Source organism: Pristiophorus japonicus, chromosome 5, assembly GCF_044704955.1.
Source record: "Pristiophorus japonicus isolate sPriJap1 chromosome 5, sPriJap1.hap1, whole genome shotgun sequence".
In the NCBI taxonomy this organism is placed as follows: domain Eukaryota; kingdom Metazoa; phylum Chordata; class Chondrichthyes; family Pristiophoridae; genus Pristiophorus; species Pristiophorus japonicus.
The window spans coordinates 207,375,119-207,394,093 of record NC_091981.1 but is presented as its reverse complement, the minus strand read 5'-3'; the positions used below and the strand labels follow the sequence as shown (position 1 = coordinate 207,394,093).

The window sequence follows — 18,975 nt, the reverse complement described above, 5'->3', positions numbered from 1 at the left end:
CCCCACTTTCCTCCCCCCACTTTCCTCCCCCCACTTTCCTCCCCCCACTTTCCTCCCCCCACTTTCCTCCCCCCACTTTCCTCCCCCCACTTTCCTCCCCCCACTTTCCTCCCCCCACTTTCCTCCCCCCACTTTCCTCCCCCCACTTTCCTCCCCCCACTTTCCTCCCCCCACTTCCTCCCCCCACATTCCTCCCCCCACATTCCTCCCCCCACATTCCTCCCCCCACATTCCTCCCCCCACATTCCTCCCCCCACATTCCTCCCCCCACATTCCTCCCCCCACTTTCCTCCCCCCACTTTCCTCCCCCCACTTTCCTCCCCCCACTTTCCTCCCCCCACTTTCCTCCCCCCACTTCCCTCCCCCTTCTGCCCCCTTTCCCTCCCCTCCATCCCCCCTTCTGTCCCTTCCCATTCCCACTTTCCCCCCTTTCCCCCCTTCCCTTCCACCTTCCTTTCCCCTTCCTTTCCCTTTCCACTTCCTTTCCCCTTCCCCCCTTCCTTTCCCCTTCCCCCTTCTCTTCCCCCCCTCCTCTCCCTCCTCTCTCATCTCCCCCCTTTTCTCTCGTCTCCCCCCTTTTCTCTCGTCTCCCCCCTCCTCTCTCCACCCCCTCCTCTCTCCAACCCCTCCTCTCTCCAACCCCTCCTCTCTCCACCCCCTCCTCTCTCCACCCCCTCCTCTCTCCACCCCCTCCTCTCTCACCCCCCCTCTCTCCCCCTACCTCTCTCCATCCCCTCCTCTCTCCCCCCCCCCCCCCACATCCTCTCTCCTGCCCCCCCACCTCTATCTCTGGCCCCTCCTCTCTTTCCCCCCTCCCCCCCCCATCTGCTCTTCTTTCCCCCCCATGTCGGCGGTGGGGCCCGCCCACCCGGCATCTCGGGCCCCACCAGAAGTCTTCCGCGGCGGCCCGGCTAGCCCCCCCCCCTCCCGTTCATCCGCCTCCCCCTCCTCTCGCTCTCCTTCCCTCTCCTTCCCTCTCTTCCCCACTCCTCTCTCCCCCTCTTCTCTCTCCCCCCTCTTCTCTCTCTCCCCCCTCTTCTCTCTCCCCCCTCTTCTCTCTTCCCCCCTCCTCTCCTCTTCCCCACGCCTCTCCACTTTCCCCCTCCTCTCCCCCCTCCTCTCCCCCCATCTCCTCTCCCCCCCATCTCCTCTCCCCCCCATCTCCTCTCCCCCCAACTCCTCTCCCCCCCCCATCTCCTCTCCCCCCCATCTCCTCTCCCCCCCATCTCCTCTCCCCCCCCATCTCCTCTCCCTCCCATCTCCTCTCCCTCCCATCTCCTCTCTCCCCCCATCTCCTCTCCCCCCATCTCCTCTCCCCCCATCTCCTCTCCCCCCATCTCCTCTCCCCCCCATCTCCTCTCCCCCCATCTCCTCTCCCCCCATCTCCTCTCCACCCCATCTCCTCTCCCCCCCATCTTCTCTCCCCCCCCTTCTCCTCTCCCCCCCCCCCATCTCCTCTCTCCCCCCCCCTCTCCTCCCCCTCTCCTCCCCCCCCTCTCCTCTCCCCCCCCTCTCCTCTCCCCCTCTCCTCTCCTCTCCCCCATCTCCTCTTCTCTCTCTCCTCTTCTCACTCTCCCCCCACTTTCCCCCCACTTTCCCCCCACTCTTCCCCCCACTCTTCCTCTTCACCCCCACTCTTCCTCTTCCCCCCACTCTTGCTCTTCCCCCCACTCTTGCTCTTCCCCACACTCTTGCTCTTCCCCACACTCTTGCTCTTCCCCACACTCTTGCTCTTCCCCACACTCTTCCTCTTCCCCACACTCTTCCAACCCACACTCTTCCTACCCCCGCACTCTTCCTACCCCCGCACTCTTCCTACCCCCGCACTCTTCCTACCCCCGCACTCTTCCTACCCCCGCACTCTTCCTACCCCCGCACTCTTCCTACCCCCGCACTCTTCCTACCCCCGCACTCTTCCTACCCCCGCACTCTTCCTACCCCCGCACTCTTCCTACCCCCGCACTCTTCCTACCCCCGCACTCTTCCTACCCCCGCACTCTTCCTACCCCCGCACTCTTCCTACCCCCGCACTCTTCCTACCCCCGCACTCTTCCTACCCCCGCACTCTTCCTACCCCCGCACTCTTCCTACCCCCGCACTCTTCCTACCCCCGCACTCTTCCTACCCCCGCACTCTTCCTACCCCCGCACTCTTCCTACCCCCGCACTCTTCCTACCCCCGCACTCTTCCTACCCCCGCACTCTTCCTACCCTCGCACTCTTCCTACCCCCGCACTCTTCCTACCCCCGCACTCTTCCTACCCCCGCACTCTTCCTACCCCCGCACTCTTCCTACCCCCGCACTCTTCCTACCCCCGCACTCTTCCTACCCCCGCACTCTTCCTACCCCCGCACTCTTCCTACCCCCGCACTCTTCCTACCCCCGCACTCTTCCTACCCCCGCAACTCTTCCTACCCCCGCACTCTTCCTACCCCCGCACTCTTCCTACCCCCGCACTCTTCCTACCCCCGCACTCTTCCTACCCCCGCACTCTTCCTACCCCCGCACTCTTCCTACCCCCGCACTCTTCCTACCCCCGCACTCTTCCTACCCCCGCACTCTTCCTACCCCCGCACTCTTCCTACCCCCGCACTCTTCCTACCCCCGCACTCTTCCTACCCCCGCACTCTTCCTACCCCCGCACTCTTCCTACCCCCGCACTCTTCCTACCCCCGCACTCTTCCTACCCCCGCACTCTTCCTACCCCCGCACTCTTCCTACCCCCGCACTCTTCCTACCCCCGCACTCTTCCTACCCCCGCACTCTTCCTACCCCCGCACTCTTCCTACCCCCGCACTCTTCCTACCCCCGCACTCTTCCTACCCCCGCACTCTTCCTACCCCCGCACTCTTCCTACCCCCGCACTCTTCCTACCCCCGCACTCTTCCTACCCCCGCACTCTTCCTACCCCCGCACTCTTCCTACCCCCGCACTCTTCCTACCCCCGCACTCTTCCTCGTCTTTCCCTCCCTCCTCGTCTTTCCCTCCCTCCTCGTCTTTCCCTCCCTCCTCGTCTTTCCCTCCCTCCTCGTCTTTCCCCCCCTCCTCTTCTCTTCCCCCCTCCTCTTCTCTTCCCCCCCCCTCTTCTCTTCCCCCCCTCCCCCTCCTCTTCCTCCCCTCCTCCTCCTCTTCCTCCCCTCCTCCTCCTCTTCCCCCCCCCTCCTCCTCCTCTTCCCCCCTCTCCTCCCCCTCGTCCCCCCTCTCCTCCCCCTCGTCCCCCCTCTCCTCCTCCTCGTCCCCCCTCTCCTCCTCCTCGTCCCCCCTCCCCCCACCTCTCTTTCCCCCCCCCCCCCAACCATCACTGTCAGAAACACAGACAGAGCCAGAGACACAGTGGGGTAGGGGGTAGGGGCCGGCCCATCCCAACACGCTGTTGGAGGGCTCCAGGTGCTGCAGTAGGTGAGTAAAAACGTAATTTTTTTTTTTTTTTTTTAATTGATTTATTTATCATTTATTATTGATGGCTCTTTATTTGTAAAAGTGAAGTGTTTAATGTTTGTAAACTTCCCTCTCCACCCCCCCCCCCACCCCAATCTCTCGTTTCCTACGCCTGATTTATAAGTATAGGCAAGGATTTTCTGAGCGTACAAAAATCTACACTTACTCCATTCTAAGTTAGTTTGGAGTAAGTTTTCACTGCCTAAACTTGCAAAACAGACGTAAGTGGCCGGACACTCCCCCTTTTGGAAAAAAAAATCTGTTCTGTTCTAACTCACTAGAACTGGAGCAAACTAAATGGCGAGAATTGCAATTTCTAAGATGCTCCATTCTAAACTAGTTGCTCCAAAAAAATAGGAGCAACTCAGGACGAAACTTGAGTCCAATGAAACTAGGTGATGGGAACAAAAGCTGAATGGAAAAGATTGGGGTTGATGTTGGAAGACGACTCTGAATGCCAAAACTCACCAGCAAAGTGAACCAAGATAGATAACTTTTAATTTAAAAAAAACATTTGAATATTTTATAATTTAATCAGTAGGTTCTGATGATATAATACCATAAGAGTGCAGCTTGGGTGGAATATTATCACAGAACCCAAGTGTAAAATCCACCATTTAATGTCGATCATGGTACCTTTTGTATAATATAATAACTGATGTTGAAATTGAGAAAATAAATCTTACCATTAAGATTGCATTATGGAAAAGATGGTTCTCAAATTAAAAGTGATGCTCCAATGACCTTCATAAAAATATGTCATTGATTTTGAAACTCTCAAAGTAGAATAATATCACATAATTCATAGGATAGCTATACTCAAATGTGCAGAGTTATTATATATTTAAGTAACCAGCTTTGCTGTTGAAATTTGGGCCTTGATCAGAACCATTATTTTGTAGTCTTGTGACATTTGTATTCAATATATGTCTTTACTTGTCTTAGCTGTGGTAAGGCAGTTATTTTTTTATCTGTTTGCAACAATCTTCCTATATTCCTCCTCCTGAAACATATATTTATATATAAAATAAATTTTGAACTCGTATACGCTGAGCTAGAGTATAATTTTATTCAAGGCTCTGGTGAACATACAACTGTAACAAGCAGCAACAACATCTTGCATCCAACATATAAAAATGTCCCACGGCACCTCACAGAAATGTAATCAGACAAGAATGGACAATGAGCCCAAGAAGGAGATTAATAGATGGGGTGACTAAAAACTTGGTCAGAAGTGGTTTTTAAGGATCGTTTTAAAAAGGAAAGGGAGGTGTGGAACCTAGACAACTGAAGGCACAGACACCATTGTTGGGGCAAAGGGAGTGAGGATGCATGAGCTAGAGTTGAGAAATGCAGAGTTTTTAAGAGAGGAGGTTACTGAGATTGGGAGGGCTAAGACCATGAAGGGATCCATGAGGCATTGGGGAAGCGGCAGTCAGTGTAGGTCTGTGAGCACAGTGGTGATGGGGAAGTGAAACTTGGTGCAGGATAGAATGTGGGCAGCAGAGTTTGGAGGTGGTGAAAGCTTATGGAGGATGGGAGGTCGGCCAAGAGAGCATTGAAAGAGTTAAGTCTGGAGGTGACAAAGGCATGGATGAGGTTTCAGCAGCAGATCGGTGGAGGCAGAGGCAGGGATGGGCAATGTTACAAAGGTGGAAATATGCAGCCTTTGTGATGTTGAGGATGTGGGATTGGAAGCTCAACTCGGGGTTGAATAGGATGCCGCGGCTTTGCATGGTCAGGTAATGTCAAACCTGACCCCATGTTTTTGGATGATGTCGCCAAGAGGCAGCATATGGATGAGAGGAAGAAGAAGGGGCCAAGGATAGATCCTTTGGTGTCTCCCGAAGTAACGGTGCAGGGGCAGGAAGAGAAGCCATTGCTGGAGATGCTCTGACTAAGATTGGATAGGTAAGAGTGGAAACAGACAAGATTAATCCCTCTGAGCTGGACAGCAGAGGCGAGGCATAATAATCTAGAATTTGCAATTTACTGATTAAAGCTTGTTACATTTTTGTGAATATGACTGTAGTCAATACACTCAGCTTTAATTAGACTGAAGTCACAGAAATTTTTTTTATTCATTCGTTCACGGGATGTGGGCATTGCTGGCAAGGACAGTATTTATTGCCCATCCCTAATTGCCCTTGAGAAGGTGATGGTGACTTGCCTTCTTGACCCGCTGCAGTCTTTGTGATCAAGATACTCCCATAGAGCTCAATTTCCCCCAGTATTTGTGCCGTTTTTTTTTTAAGAGTAGGCTGCTTTTTCTAGTCTAACTTAAAAATCCCCAGTTTCCCCAATCAATTTGCACTAGCGTAACTCATTTAGTTTTTTTCAGAAGTTTTTTTTCCTCAAAAGGGGGCATTACCAGCCACCTACACCTATTCTGGCCATTTAGGCAATTTTGGCCAGCTGATAGTTACTCCATTTCTACTTAGGCCAGCGTATGTGGCCTCTCGAGAAAACCCTTGCGGAGAGTTAAAGAAATTGGCGCAGGTAAGTACATCGGAGGCCATTTGGCCTGGGCTAAGGGCGGGAAGCGGAGCGGACCAGGACCGGCACTCACTCGGGGACCAGAGAAGCTCGGCGGGGGAGGGAGCAAACTGACCGGCAGACACGCACTCGGGGGCCACAGTTCGGGAAGGCTTGCACTTGGAACCGGAGAGGCTCGGCGGGGGATGGAGCAAACTGACCGGCAGGCACTCGGGGGGCCACAGACCGGACCAGGAAGGTACTCACCACAACGGACCAGGAAGGCACCTCACTCGGGGACCGGCGAGGATCGCAGACAGCTGAAGGCTTGGTTCCCGGGGAGAGAGAGGTCACTACTGCGCATGCGCGGCCATTTCAGCGACGTCAAGAACGTCAGTTTTTTCACCCGCATGTGCACAAAAGGCACGACTCCTTTTTCCAGCGCAGACCGCAGTCTCCGCCCCCCGAGGCGACTGGCCTCGCTGTGTGGCTGCAGATTACAGCCCAAACATCGGAGAAACTTCAGAGATTTTTTTTCTGGCCCATTTATTTACCTAATTAAACAGCGCAACTCTGGCAACTTTGTCATAGCAATTTGGTACAGCTGAGTGGCTTGCTAGGCCATTTCAGAGAGCATTTATTAATCAACCACATTGCCAAGGGTCTCGAGCCACATATAGGCCAGACCGGGTAAGGACGGCAGATATCCTTTTCTAAAGGACATTAATGAACCAGTTGGGTTTTTCTGACAATCCGGTAGTTTCATGGTCACCATTACTGATACTAGCTTTTTAATTGTAAATTCATTTAATTTAATTAACTGAATTTAAATTCCCCCACGTCTCTGGATTATTAGTCCAGACCTCTGAATTACTCGTCCAGTACTAACCACAATGCAATTGTACCCCTGCAACTTCAAAATGAAATTATGTTAAATGAAGTGCGGAAAACCCTGTGCAATTAGTACATTTGTATTTCTGTGGCTTTAAGTAGTCACAGCAAGGTTTGTAGTGCCATGTGCTTGGATGCAAGGTTTGAATTCCAGTTTCTAGTGAATTTAAATCCTAGCTTTCTCTCCTTGTCATTACTAAAGTTGGCTGAGTCTTCAAGTGTTGACACAAAGGGGAGAAGGTCAGAGCAACAGAATCTATCACATGCTGCAGTACATTTGAACGAGAAGCAACACTGATAGCACTAATAGAACTGTGCCAGGTCATCCAGCTTTCACAATCAAGGATTACCCAAGTGTTGGAAATACCGATGACAGCAGGACACATCCCAAGCACCAAGTATTGTGTTTAGAACTGGCTATTGTCAGAGAAGAAATAATTAACCAAGTAGAATCTGCTATTTACACAGATGTAATTTGTAACCCTTAATGAGATTAGACTTTGTCCCAGAACTACTATTTTAACTGGCTATTTATGCAGTACTGTCCCGAATTCATTGTGGTATTTGATACTTACAACATGTAACAGCAAGAGATAATATGCCAGCTAACTCGCCTTACAAAAGTTGTAGCTGAAGTCAAGAAGAATATTGCTAAACATGGAGAGAATTGTTCTATTTCCAAACTGAGATTGTGAGCAGTGCCTATTGGTTGGTTAATTGGTTGCCGCTGCCATCAATCACTACATGGTTTCTATAAGTTTCAATTAAGTTGACAAAAGACACCTTGAATATTGTGTACAGTTTTGGTCTCCTAATCTGAGGTAGGACATTCTTGCTATTGAGGGAGTGCAACAAAGGTTCAGCAGGCTGATTCCTGGGATGGCAGGACTGACAATTGAAAGACTGGACCGACTAGGCTTATATTCACTGGAATTTAGAAGAATGAGAGGGGATCTCATAGAAACATAAAATTCTGACGGGATTGGACAGGTTAGATGCAGGAAGAATGTTCCTGAAGTTGGGGAAGTCCAGAACCAGGGGTCACAAGTCTAAGGTTAAGGAGTAAGCCATTTAGGTCCGAGATGAGGAGAAACTTCTTCACTCAGAGAATTGTGAACCTGTGGAATTCTCTACCACAGAAAGTTGTTGAGGCCAGTTCATTAGATATATTCAAAAGGGAGTTAGATGTGGCCCTTACGGCTAAAGGAATCAAGGGGTATGGAGAGAAAGCAGGAATGAGGTACTGAAGTTGCATGATCAGCTATGATCATATTGAATGGTGGTGCAGGCTCGAAGGGCCTACTCCTGCATTTATTTTCTATGTTTCTATGTACAACTGGTGAGTTGATATTTTAAATGGTCTTGTATTTAGATTTTGTACAGTGATACGCTACCCAGTCTCCTTAGTTACTAACTCATTCCCAACCACAAATGGCCAGTCATTCAGAACACATTTAATTTATTCCATGTCTCTTGAGTGATCTGATCTGCTTGCTCAGAGTTGAGATGTTTTTATAAATATAGATGCCTCATCAACCTGAGGCAGCAAATTCTTGCTTGAAGTAATTCCAGGTTTCCTTGAATTATCATCAAACCTTTTATGTAAATTATTTATGTAAATGAAAAACAAAATGGGTTCCAGCACAGATTCCTGGGGCACACCTCTACCCATAGCCCACTAACCTGAAAATATCAATTTCCCCAACTTCTTGCTTTCTGTCCCTACATAATCTCTCTGTCCTAAAATTGTTATCTCTCCGTGATTACATTTCCTTTAATACCATGTGCCTTAGTTTTTGTAACCAGTTTCTTATGTGACAGATTCATGTATTTTCTGAAAATTAATCTACTTCTGTTATGTCTTGCTGTATTCTGAGCTGTTGCAATATCTTCTTACTCCTGAATCTGTCTCTAGTGACCCCAGGAATCTCGTGTGGGCACCTCATTCAAAATTGTGTAATACTGAGCCATACAGCTTAGGATGACTGTTAGATTATCAAATAACTGTGACATTGATAGATTTATTCTTCAGTGCCAACGTATTACTCTTTTCTGCTTGTAGGTAATTCAGTTGGGTACTACAAGTAACTGTCAAGATGTTGTCCTCATCGAGTAGGATTTCAACTTTTGAAACTAGACACCCCCTGGAAACAGATGCTCAAGAAACTGGGATAGATCCATTACAAAATGAACTAGTAAAAGATGACGACAATGGTAAGTTAAAAAAATTCTAAGATAGCACTTTGATCTTGCCATATCATCGCACCATTATATCCAGGAAAAACACAGTAATGGTCCAATGTTGAGTACAGGATATTTATAAAGTTGCTATTGGCTGATGCAATTTAAGATTCTTTATTAGCATTTTGCTTCTCGTAAAGTTCATTGTAAAATGTGAAAGATGGGAATACTTTTTGAAATTAGCCTTCACAACAAATTATTTTTGAAAAGTACATGATCTGACCCCAGCTGACAGCCATGTATCCATTATGCTCAAGAATTCAAGTTCTTCTTCTTCTTAGGCAGACCCCGGAGTCGAGAATTACTTGCTTCCACACTAAAATGAGTTCTAAGGTGACTGATGAGACCAATGCGGGATCTACAGTCTCTGTCCCAGGTGGGGCAGATGGTGGTTGGAGGGACGGGTGGGTGGAGTGCTTGATTTGTCGTACGCTCCTTCCGCTGTTTAAACTTGGCTTCCGCGTGCTCCCAGCGAAGAGACTCGAAGTCTTCAGCACCTTCTCAGATGATTCTCCTCCACTTTGAGCGGTCTTGGGCCAGGGATTCCCAAGAGTCTGTTGGGAAGTCATATTTTTTCAAGGAAGCTTTGACGGTGTCCTTGAAGCATTCTCTCTGCCCTCCTGGGACTCGCCTACCGTGACGTAGCTCGGAGTAAAGTGCTAGTTTCGGGAGTCTAGTATCGGGCATACGGAAAATGTGGCCTTTCCATCAGAGCAGATCGAGTGTTGTCAGTGCCTCAATGCTGGGGATGTTGGCCTGAGAGAGAATGCTAGTGTTGGTGTGCCGGCAGGATTTTACGCAGGCAGCTTTAGTCGTACTTCTCCAGTGCTTTGTGGTGCCTACTGTATGTTGTCCATCTCTCTGAAGCATATAGGAGGGCAGGTATCACCACAGCTCGGTAGACCATGAGATTGGTGCCAGGTTTCAGATCCTGGTCTTTGAACACTCTTTTCCTCAGGTGGCCGAAAGCTGCACTGGCACACAGAAGACGGTGTTGGACTTCATCATCGATGTCTGTCTTTCCTGATAGTCGGCTCCCAAGTTATGGGAAGTGGTCCACATTATCCAAGGTCTCGTCATGGATCTTGATAATCAGGAAGCAGTACTGTGTGGCGAGGGCAGGTTGGTGGAGAACCTTTGTCTTACTGATGTTTAATGTAAGGCCTAGACTTTCGTATACTTCAGTGAAGGTGTCAACGATAGTTCAGACTCTGAGTGTGCACAAATGTAAGCGTCATCTGCTATTGTAATTCAATGACAGAGGTTAGATCTGGACTGGAGGTGTCGGAGGTTGAACAATTTCCTGCTTATCCTGTAGATTAATTCCACTCCAGTGGGGAGCTTGTTAAATGTGAGAGGAAGCATTGCAGCGAGGAAGATTGACGAGCGTTGGTGCGATGACACCTCCTTGCTTGTCACCTGCACTGTGGTTGATCCATTGGTAAGAATCACGGCTTGCATGTCATCATGAAGCAGGTGTAGAATGGTGACAAATTTTTGAGGATAGCTGAATTTGAGAAGGACACTCCATATTCCCTCACGGTTGACAGAGTCGAAAGCCTTTGTGAGGTCAAAGAAAGCCATGTACAGAGATTGATGCTGTTCCCTATATTTTTCTTGGATTTGTCGCGCTGTGAAGATCATGTCCGTTGTGCCCCTTAGTGGGCGGAATCCGCATTGTGACTCTGGGAGGAGCTCTTAAGCCACTGGGAGGAGACGATTGAGGGGGACTCTTGCGATGATTTTCCCTGTGGCAGACAACAGGGAAACTCTTCTAATTACCGCAATCGGACTTGTCACCTTTCTTGAAGATGATCAAAATTACAGCGTCTCTCAGATCTCCTTGCATGCTCTCCTCCTTACAGATAAGAGAGATGAGGTCATTAATTTGTGCCAAGAGTACTTCTCCGCCATGTTTTAGTACTTCGGCGGGGATTCCATTTGCTCTTGAAGCCTTGTTGTTTTCAGTTGTCGGATGGCCATTACAACCTCATGCCTGGCTGGGATTGTTCCGAGATGGTGATGGGTCGCATGCTGTGGGATGGAGTCAAGGACACTCACGTCAAAGACACAGACTAGTGGGCTGCCGCAGGGATCGGTGCTGGGTCCTCAACTATTTACAATCTATAATAATGACTTGGATGAAGGGACCGAGTGCAATGTAGCCAAGTTTGCTGATGGTACAAAGATGGGTGGGAAAGCAAATTGTGAGGAGGACACAAACAATCTGCAAAGGGATATAGACAGGCTAAGTGAGTGGGCAAAAATTTGACAGATGGAGTATAATGTGGGAAAATGTGAGGTTATCCACTTGGGCAGAAATAATAGAAAAGCAAATTATAATTTAAATGGAGAAATATTGCAAAGTGCTGCAGTACAAAGAGACCTGGGGATCCTTGTGCATGAAACACAAAAAGTTATTATGCAGGTGCAGTAAGTAATCAGGAAGGCAAATGGAATGTTGGCCTTTATTGCAAGGGGGATAGAGTATAAAAGCAGAGAAGTCCTGCTACAACTGTGTAGGATATTGGTGAGCGTTGCACAACAGCCACCACACGGGCTTGACAGAGCTAGTCCAGTGGCAAGGATTCCCCAAGACAACTGGAGACCTGCTCTGCTGCACGGACCCAGTGTGCACACATACCGCAGTGTGGGCTGGCCCGTGCTGCCCTGGAGTACTGCGTACAATTTTGGTCTCCGTTTCTAAGGAAGGATATACTTGCTTTGGAGGCTGTTCAGAGAAGGTTCACGAGGTTGATTCCGGAGATGAGGGGGTTGACTTATGAGGATAGGTTGAGCCTATACACGTTGAAGTTCAGAAGAATGAGAGGTGATCTTATCGAAACATATAAGATAATGAGGGGGCTCGACAAAGTGGATGCAGAGAGGATATTTCCACTCATAGGGGAGACTAGAACTAGGGGGCATAATCTTAGAATAAGGGGCCGCCCATTTAAAACTGAGATGAGAATTTTTTTCTTCTCAGAGGGTTGTAAATCGATGGAATTCTCTGCTCCAGAGAGCTGTGGAGGCTGGATCATTGAATATATTTAAGGCGGCGATAGATTTTTGAGCGATAAAGAAGTAAAGGGTTATGGGGAGTGGGCAGGGAAGTGGAGTTGTGTCCATGACCAGATCAGCCATGATCTTATTGAATGGCGGAGCAGGCTCGAGGGGCCAAATGGTATAGAAACATAGAAAATAGGTGCAGGAGTAGGCCGTTCTTTCATTCGAGTTGTGGTGTTATTTCCAATTCAAAAATGCCTTGCGTTTCCGGTTTATTGCTCATGGATCTCCTGGTTGTTCTGATCGAACTAGTCTTGATGTTTTCTGGTAGAGTAAATAAAAGTCTCTTCACAGGTGCTGATTATGATGGATTTGAAGGCAGACCAGGTACTATCATCATCATAGGCGGTCCCTCGAAATGAGGATGACTTGCTTCTACACCAAAAAAAAAGCATGAGTTCAAAGGTGTTTCGAACTTGAACTGCATCCTCGAGGGTGGAAGATGCCTGTGTGTGGATTTTTTTAATGTGTGGTGACCGTTGCACAACAGCCACCACACGGGCTTGACAGAGCTAGTCCAGTGGCAAGGATTCCCCAAGACAACTGGAGACCTGCTCTGCTGCACGGACCTAGTGTGCACACATACCGCAGTGTGGGCTGGCCCGTGCTGCCCCTGGGCCCCTGGCCCCGAACTCACGCCTCCCCTGGGCCCCAATCACATCCCTCCACAGTCTCTCACAGCTCCTTCACCCCAACCTCGCCGCTTCTACTGTATCTGCCCACGCTCCAATCACTGACCCGGACCTTGCTGACGTCACTCTTCACTGCCGTTGCCCTCCTGCACCAGCTCGCGCTGCTCCCTGGAGTGGTACGCCTCCATGCTGCTCCTGGGCTGCTCGCCGCTCCTTTTATGGACCTGACCTGCCGCTGATGGTCTCTCGCAGGTTGTGGCCAAAAAACCAGGCACTATGGACACTCTGTGGCTCTGGTTCATTGGAAGTCGTCAGGTTGGGTGTGAGGTGTTGGCTGAATAGGGCTTTATTTGCAGGGTCTTTGGGTGCTTCACGTTGATTTTTCTGCGGCATTAATTTTGTTGCCCTTGCCATTTTGAGGCTATATTGATGGAGATAACAGAGCGGATTAGGCGGTGGTCAGTCCAGCAGCCATCAGCTCCTGTCTGGGCGTGAGTGATGCGGACATCCTTACAGTCCCTCGCTCAGTCGATGACGTAGTCTAATAGATGCCAGTGCCTGGAGTGACGGAGTTGCCAGGAGGCCTTGTACTTGTCTTTCTGACGAAACTAGGTGTTGGTTATGACAAGACCATGTTCTAAGCATTTCATCAGGAGGAGGATACTATTGGAGTTAGTTTTCCCTACCCTTTCCCTGCCAATCACCCCTCTCCAGAGGTCTGGTCCTTTCCAACTCTGGCATTAAAGTCGCCAAGGAAAATCAGCTTGTCGTCTGATGGGATACGGGACAGGGATTGTTCAAGACTGGAGTAGAATTCCTCTTTGGCCTCGTCCGTAGCTTCTGGGGTTGGGGCGTACGCACATGACCACAGCATATTGGTCCCAGGTTAGAGTGAGCCGAACTGGCATTTGTTTATCCCGTAGGGGGAGTCTCTTAAGACGCCAAACTAGCTCATTTTTGAACCCCATGGTGACAGCATTCTTCTGGGTTGCCTTTCCAGAAGAAGGTGTATCCACCACCTTGTTCCTTGAGCTGACCACCTCCTGCCGGTCGTGTCTCGCTCGAGATGGTGATGTCGATGTCCGGGCAATGCTAGCAGTACAACGTTCCAGTCTGTCGCTGTTGGGGTTGTCCATGAGGGTCCTGATGTTCCATGTCCCAAACTTAATTTTAGAGGGTAGAACACACACACATATGCACTTTCTCTCTGTGTGACCCCCCCCCTCTCTCTCTCTCCCCCTCTCTCTCTCTCCGCGAGACCCTCCCCTCTCTCTGTCTGTCTGTGTCGCTCTCTCTCTCTTTTTCTCTCTCTCTTCGACTCTCTCGCCGCTCTCTCTCTCCGTGCAACCCCCCCCCCTCTCTCTCTCTCCGTGCGACACTCTCTCCCTCTCTCTCCCTCCATGTGTGCTTCTCTCTATCTCTCCCTCTCTCTCTCCCTCCCCCTCTCTCCCCGTGTGACACTCTCTCTCTCTCTCTCTCTCTCTCTCTCTCTCTCTCTCTCTCTCTTCATGCGGCCCCCTCTCTCTCCGTGCGACCCCCCTCAGTGCAGCCTATTCTGTCCGTGCAGCTCCCTCTCTCCTCAACCTCTTTTCCTTATCTCTCTATCCTCCTTCTACACTCTGCTCCCCTCTTTCCATCTCCTGTCTCCACCCTTTCTCGCTTTCATCACTTCGCTCTCGCTTTCTCTTCCTCTACTCCCTCTCTCCGCCCATCCTACTTCTCTGCCCTTCCCCCTTACTCCGCCTTCCATCCCATCACCCCTCTCCATTCATTCACCGCTCTTCTCAATCCGTTCCCATCTCGCTCTCCCCCATTTCTTTTAACCTCCTCCATCCCCTCAGTTTAATACACATTGTGAAGTTCATAGAACACAAAACAAGATGTACCACAGCTGTGTAATCCGTACGCTCATTTTTTTCTCTTTCTCTCTCTCTCTCACGCACGCATGCACATACATACACACACACACTGCCCTCCTCTCTTTGTTTCTAAAGTTTATTTATAAAACTACCAAGCCTTTGGTCCTTTGTGATCAAAGGGTCGCAGGGATAAAATCATAAAGAAATCATCTACTTCGATTGTTCTCCCAATATAAAAGTGAATACATAAATGTTCTTCACGGTAGTCTTAACCTTGTTTAAGTTATGTATTGCAGATGCTGGTCCAAGTTCAGTGATATTAGGGAAGCTAGTGAAACATTGCATATTATTACTCTGTAATCTAATGGAATGTGCTGTGTTGATCTTTTTCTATTTAATGTTTACTTTTAATAACCTGATTTAGGGCCATGGTCTGCTCATGATTAATCTTCATTTATCAAAAGGCTAAGCAAACATGAGGGCTCATGTTATTTCTGATTAGAAGATCACAAGGTAATTATGGCTGAGTAAGGCTCTTCTTAGCTCATTCATCCATAAGACCCTAAAGTCTGCCCATTGCAGCATACAATTGCTTGGTTTTTCATTGATGCCATGGTTTTCGCCTCCAATTCTCTGGGAATCCATTCCATGTACCGATCATTCTTCATATGAAGAAGAGCCCGAAGAATCTAGTATCCGCTCTTAAATTTTCCTTTTGCTAGTTTGAACCTGTGTCCCCTTGCACTAATCTTGCAATTTAGTTTGAAGTAATTTTCCACAACATTTACTATCATATACTTCTGTAAATGTACCTATCACACACCACCTTTCAAGGCTGAAAAAACAAGAAAGAGAAATATTTCCTCATAGGTCAGAATTCTAACACACGGATCAGCTATGTTGCTCGTTTCTGCACAGTCTCCAATGTTTTAATGTGTCTCTAAAGTCTTCCTCTTTTTCCCACTGCCATTTACTGTCGGTTAACAAATAGATGAAACATTGCACTAGTTTGGTCATAAGCTCTTCTTCCTTGGTGAAGAAAGTCACTGAAAATTAATTTCTACATTGGTAAAGATGCAGAAACATCCAAAAGATACTGGAGAAAAACGCATACCTCAGTCTGCACTTGCTACTGTTGTGGGATTGGAATTAGTTGCTCTGGGTGTTAAAAATGTATGCTGAATTGGCAGATTTGATTGTTGGTGCTTTTGCCTTGGCATGCATTTCACTTGTGTCCTTTACATGGAGGTCCAGAGACCTCAAGATGAGTTCTTGGCACACCCTTATTATTTATGATTATAACCTTTTCAATGCGGCTGACCAAGTGTAAGTATGTTCCTCGACAAAACAGACTGATAAGTATGTTGCTTGGGAGGATGTCTTTAACCCTCTGTTATGCTTTCTTGAGACTCTGACATAGTCCATACAATGTTGTACTAGATCATTCTTCTTAAATATTAAACACAATTTCTTTGATCCAAGCCAAGTGTTATCAGGTGACATTTACCTTGTCTGTGGAATTAGTGTCTTTTATACATTTTGTCAACACCACCCATATTTAAAAAAAAACAACTTTCCTCCAAACTTTTGAAAGATAAATGTCTGCCCTTTGTAGTCTTTCTCAGCTGTGTAGGTGGCAATGTTGGATCCCATCAACATCCCAAGTGAAGCTGAGTTTTGACTGATACTTTGAGAGCTCAACTAGTAGATGTTTTTAAGATACTATAAAAATAAGTGACTCTTTTGTAATTTCTCTCATTTTGTACATGCTGTTAGTCTGGCTAAGCCGTGCAGTGCTCCTAATAAAAATATAACTGTAAATCCCAGGGCACTGCCTATGCCACTATTTATTAACACCTGGAGATGTGTTTCCATGACTGAGTGAAAAGAAAATTTTCACCTTTGCTTGGCATATCCTGTACAATGCAGCTCAGTTTGGTGACTGAGCAGAGTGAAGGATTTACCCTCATTCTCTACATCCCATCTTGCTCCAATGCAGATTGGCACCATGCTATTATTGCCTAAATAATTGTTTGCATGCATATTTAGTGATATATCACTAATTCTAGAGATTGTTAAATGAAGAGTGGAGACGTCGTATCTTTGTGAAAATAACAATGGCCATTCTTCAGTGAGAAAATCAACAGCCGATGAATTGTGCCAGTTACAGGGTTCTTGAATCAAGATATACTACATTCTTGAGAAAATATTTACGAATGTTTGCAAAATTTCCTTCTACCCATATTCATAGCCATTTTACTGACCACACAATATCTAGGCTCACACATGAAGAATTGGGAATTGGATGAGGTACGAGCTAGCACTGATGAAATTGTATAATTGTATTTTATTATGAGTAAACACTTTGGGGAGAAAATAGAGATGAGGAAAGAATATTAAATCAAAATGGTATTGGTTCCCCTGATAACTATGAATACATATACTGCTCAATGTGAAATTGAGCCATATAGACTGGGAAGTCCCCATGTTTGATCTTTAGTCTGTGATACATAGAAACATAGAAAATAGGTGCAGGAGTAGGCCATTCGGCCCTTCTAGCCTGCACCGCCATTCAATGAGTTCATGGCTGAACATTCAACTTCAGTACCCCATTCCTGCTTTCTCGCCATACCCCTTGATCCCCCTAGTAGTAAGGACCTCATCTAACTCCTTTTTGAATATATTTAGTGAATTGGCCTCAACAACTTTCTGTGGTAGAGAATTCCACAGGTTCACCACTCTCTGGGTGAAGAAGTTCCTCCGCATCTCGGTCCTAAATGGCTTACCCCTTATCCTTAGACTGTGACCTCTGGTTCTGGACTTCCCCAACATTGGGAACATTCTTCCTGCATCTAACCTGTCTAACCCCGTCAGAATTTTAAATGTTTCTATGAGGTCCCCTCTCATTCTTCTGAACTCCAGTGAATACAAGCCCAGTTGATCCAGTCTTTCTTGATAGGTCAGTCCCGCCATCCCGGGAATCAGTCTGGTGAACCTTCGCTGCACTCCCTCAATAGCAAGAATGTCCTTCCTCAGGTTAGGAGACCAAAACTGTACACAATACTCCAGGTGTGGCCTCACCAATGCCCTGTACAACTGTAGCAACACCTCCCTGCCCCTGTACTCAAATCCCCTTGCTATGAAGGCCAACATGCCATTTGCTTTCTTAACCGCCTGCTGCACCTGCATGCCAACCTTCAATGACTGATGTACCATGACACCCAGGTCTCTTTGCACCTCCCCTTTTCCTAATCTGTCACCATTCAGATAATAGTCTGTCTCTCTGTTTTTACCACCAAAGTGGATAACCTCACATTTATCCACATTATACTTCATCTGCCATGCATTTGCCCACTCACCTAACCTATCCAAGTCGCTCTGCAGCCTCACAGCATCCTCCTCGCAGCTCACACTGCCACCCAACTTAGTGTCATCCGCAAATTTGGAGATACTACATTTAATCCCCTCATCTAAATCATTAATGTACAGTGTAAACAGCTGGGGCCCCAGCACAGAACCTTGCGGTACCCCACTAGTCACTGCCTGCCATTCTGAAAAGTACCCATTTACTCCTACTCTTTGCTTCCTGTCTGACAACCAGTTCTCAATCCATGTCAGTACACTACCCCCAATCCCATGTGCTCTAACTTTGCACATCAATCTCTTGTGTGGGACCTTGTCGAACGCCTTCTGAAAGTCCAAATATACCACATCAACTGGTTCTCCCTTGTCCACTCTACTGGAAACATCCTCAAAAAATTCCAGAAGATTTGTCAAGCATGATTTCCCTTTCACAAATCCATGCTGACTTGGACCTATCATGTCACCTCTTTCCAAATGCACTGCTATGACATCCTTAATGATTGATTCCATCATTTTACCCACTACCGATGTCAGGCTGACCGGTCTATAATTCCCTGTTTTCTCTCTCCCTCCTTTTTTAAAAAGTGGGGTTACATTGGCTACCCTCCACTCCATAGGAACTGATCCAGAGTCAATGGAATGTTGGAAATGACTGTCAACGCATCCACTATTTCCAAGGTCACCTCCTTAAGTACTCTGGGATGCAGTCCATCAGGCCCTGGGGATTTATCGGCCTTCAATCCCATCAATTTCCCCAACACAATTTCCCGGCTAATAAGGATTTCCCTCAGTTCCTCCTCCTTACTAGACCCCCCGACCCCTTTTATAACCGGAAGGTTGTTCGTGTCCTCCTTCGTGAATACCGAACCAAAGTACTTGTTCAATTGGTCCGCCATTTCTTTGTTCCCCGTTATGACTTCCCCTCATTCTGACTGCAGCGGACCTATGTTTGTCTTTACTAACCTTTTTCTCTTTACATATCTATAGAAACTTTTGCAATCCGTCTTAAT

The 18,975-nt window shown here is 47.8% G+C and overlaps 1 protein-coding gene across 12 annotated transcripts in view; it reads left to right on the top strand.

The window, feature by feature from the left end:
- The window catches only part of tbc1d5 (TBC1 domain family, member 5), a 789,418-nt gene that overhangs the window by 317,982 nt on the left and 452,461 nt on the right, over positions 1-18,975 (top strand). For all 12 annotated transcript variants that reach the window (XM_070881258.1, XM_070881261.1, XM_070881268.1 and 9 more), the window contains one exon: positions 8,867-9,018. In XM_070881258.1, coding sequence (XP_070737359.1) covers positions 8,901-9,018 — 118 coding nt within the window. In that variant the 5' untranslated portion in view covers positions 8,867-8,900. The remainder of the gene's footprint in view (positions 1-8,866; positions 9,019-18,975) is intronic.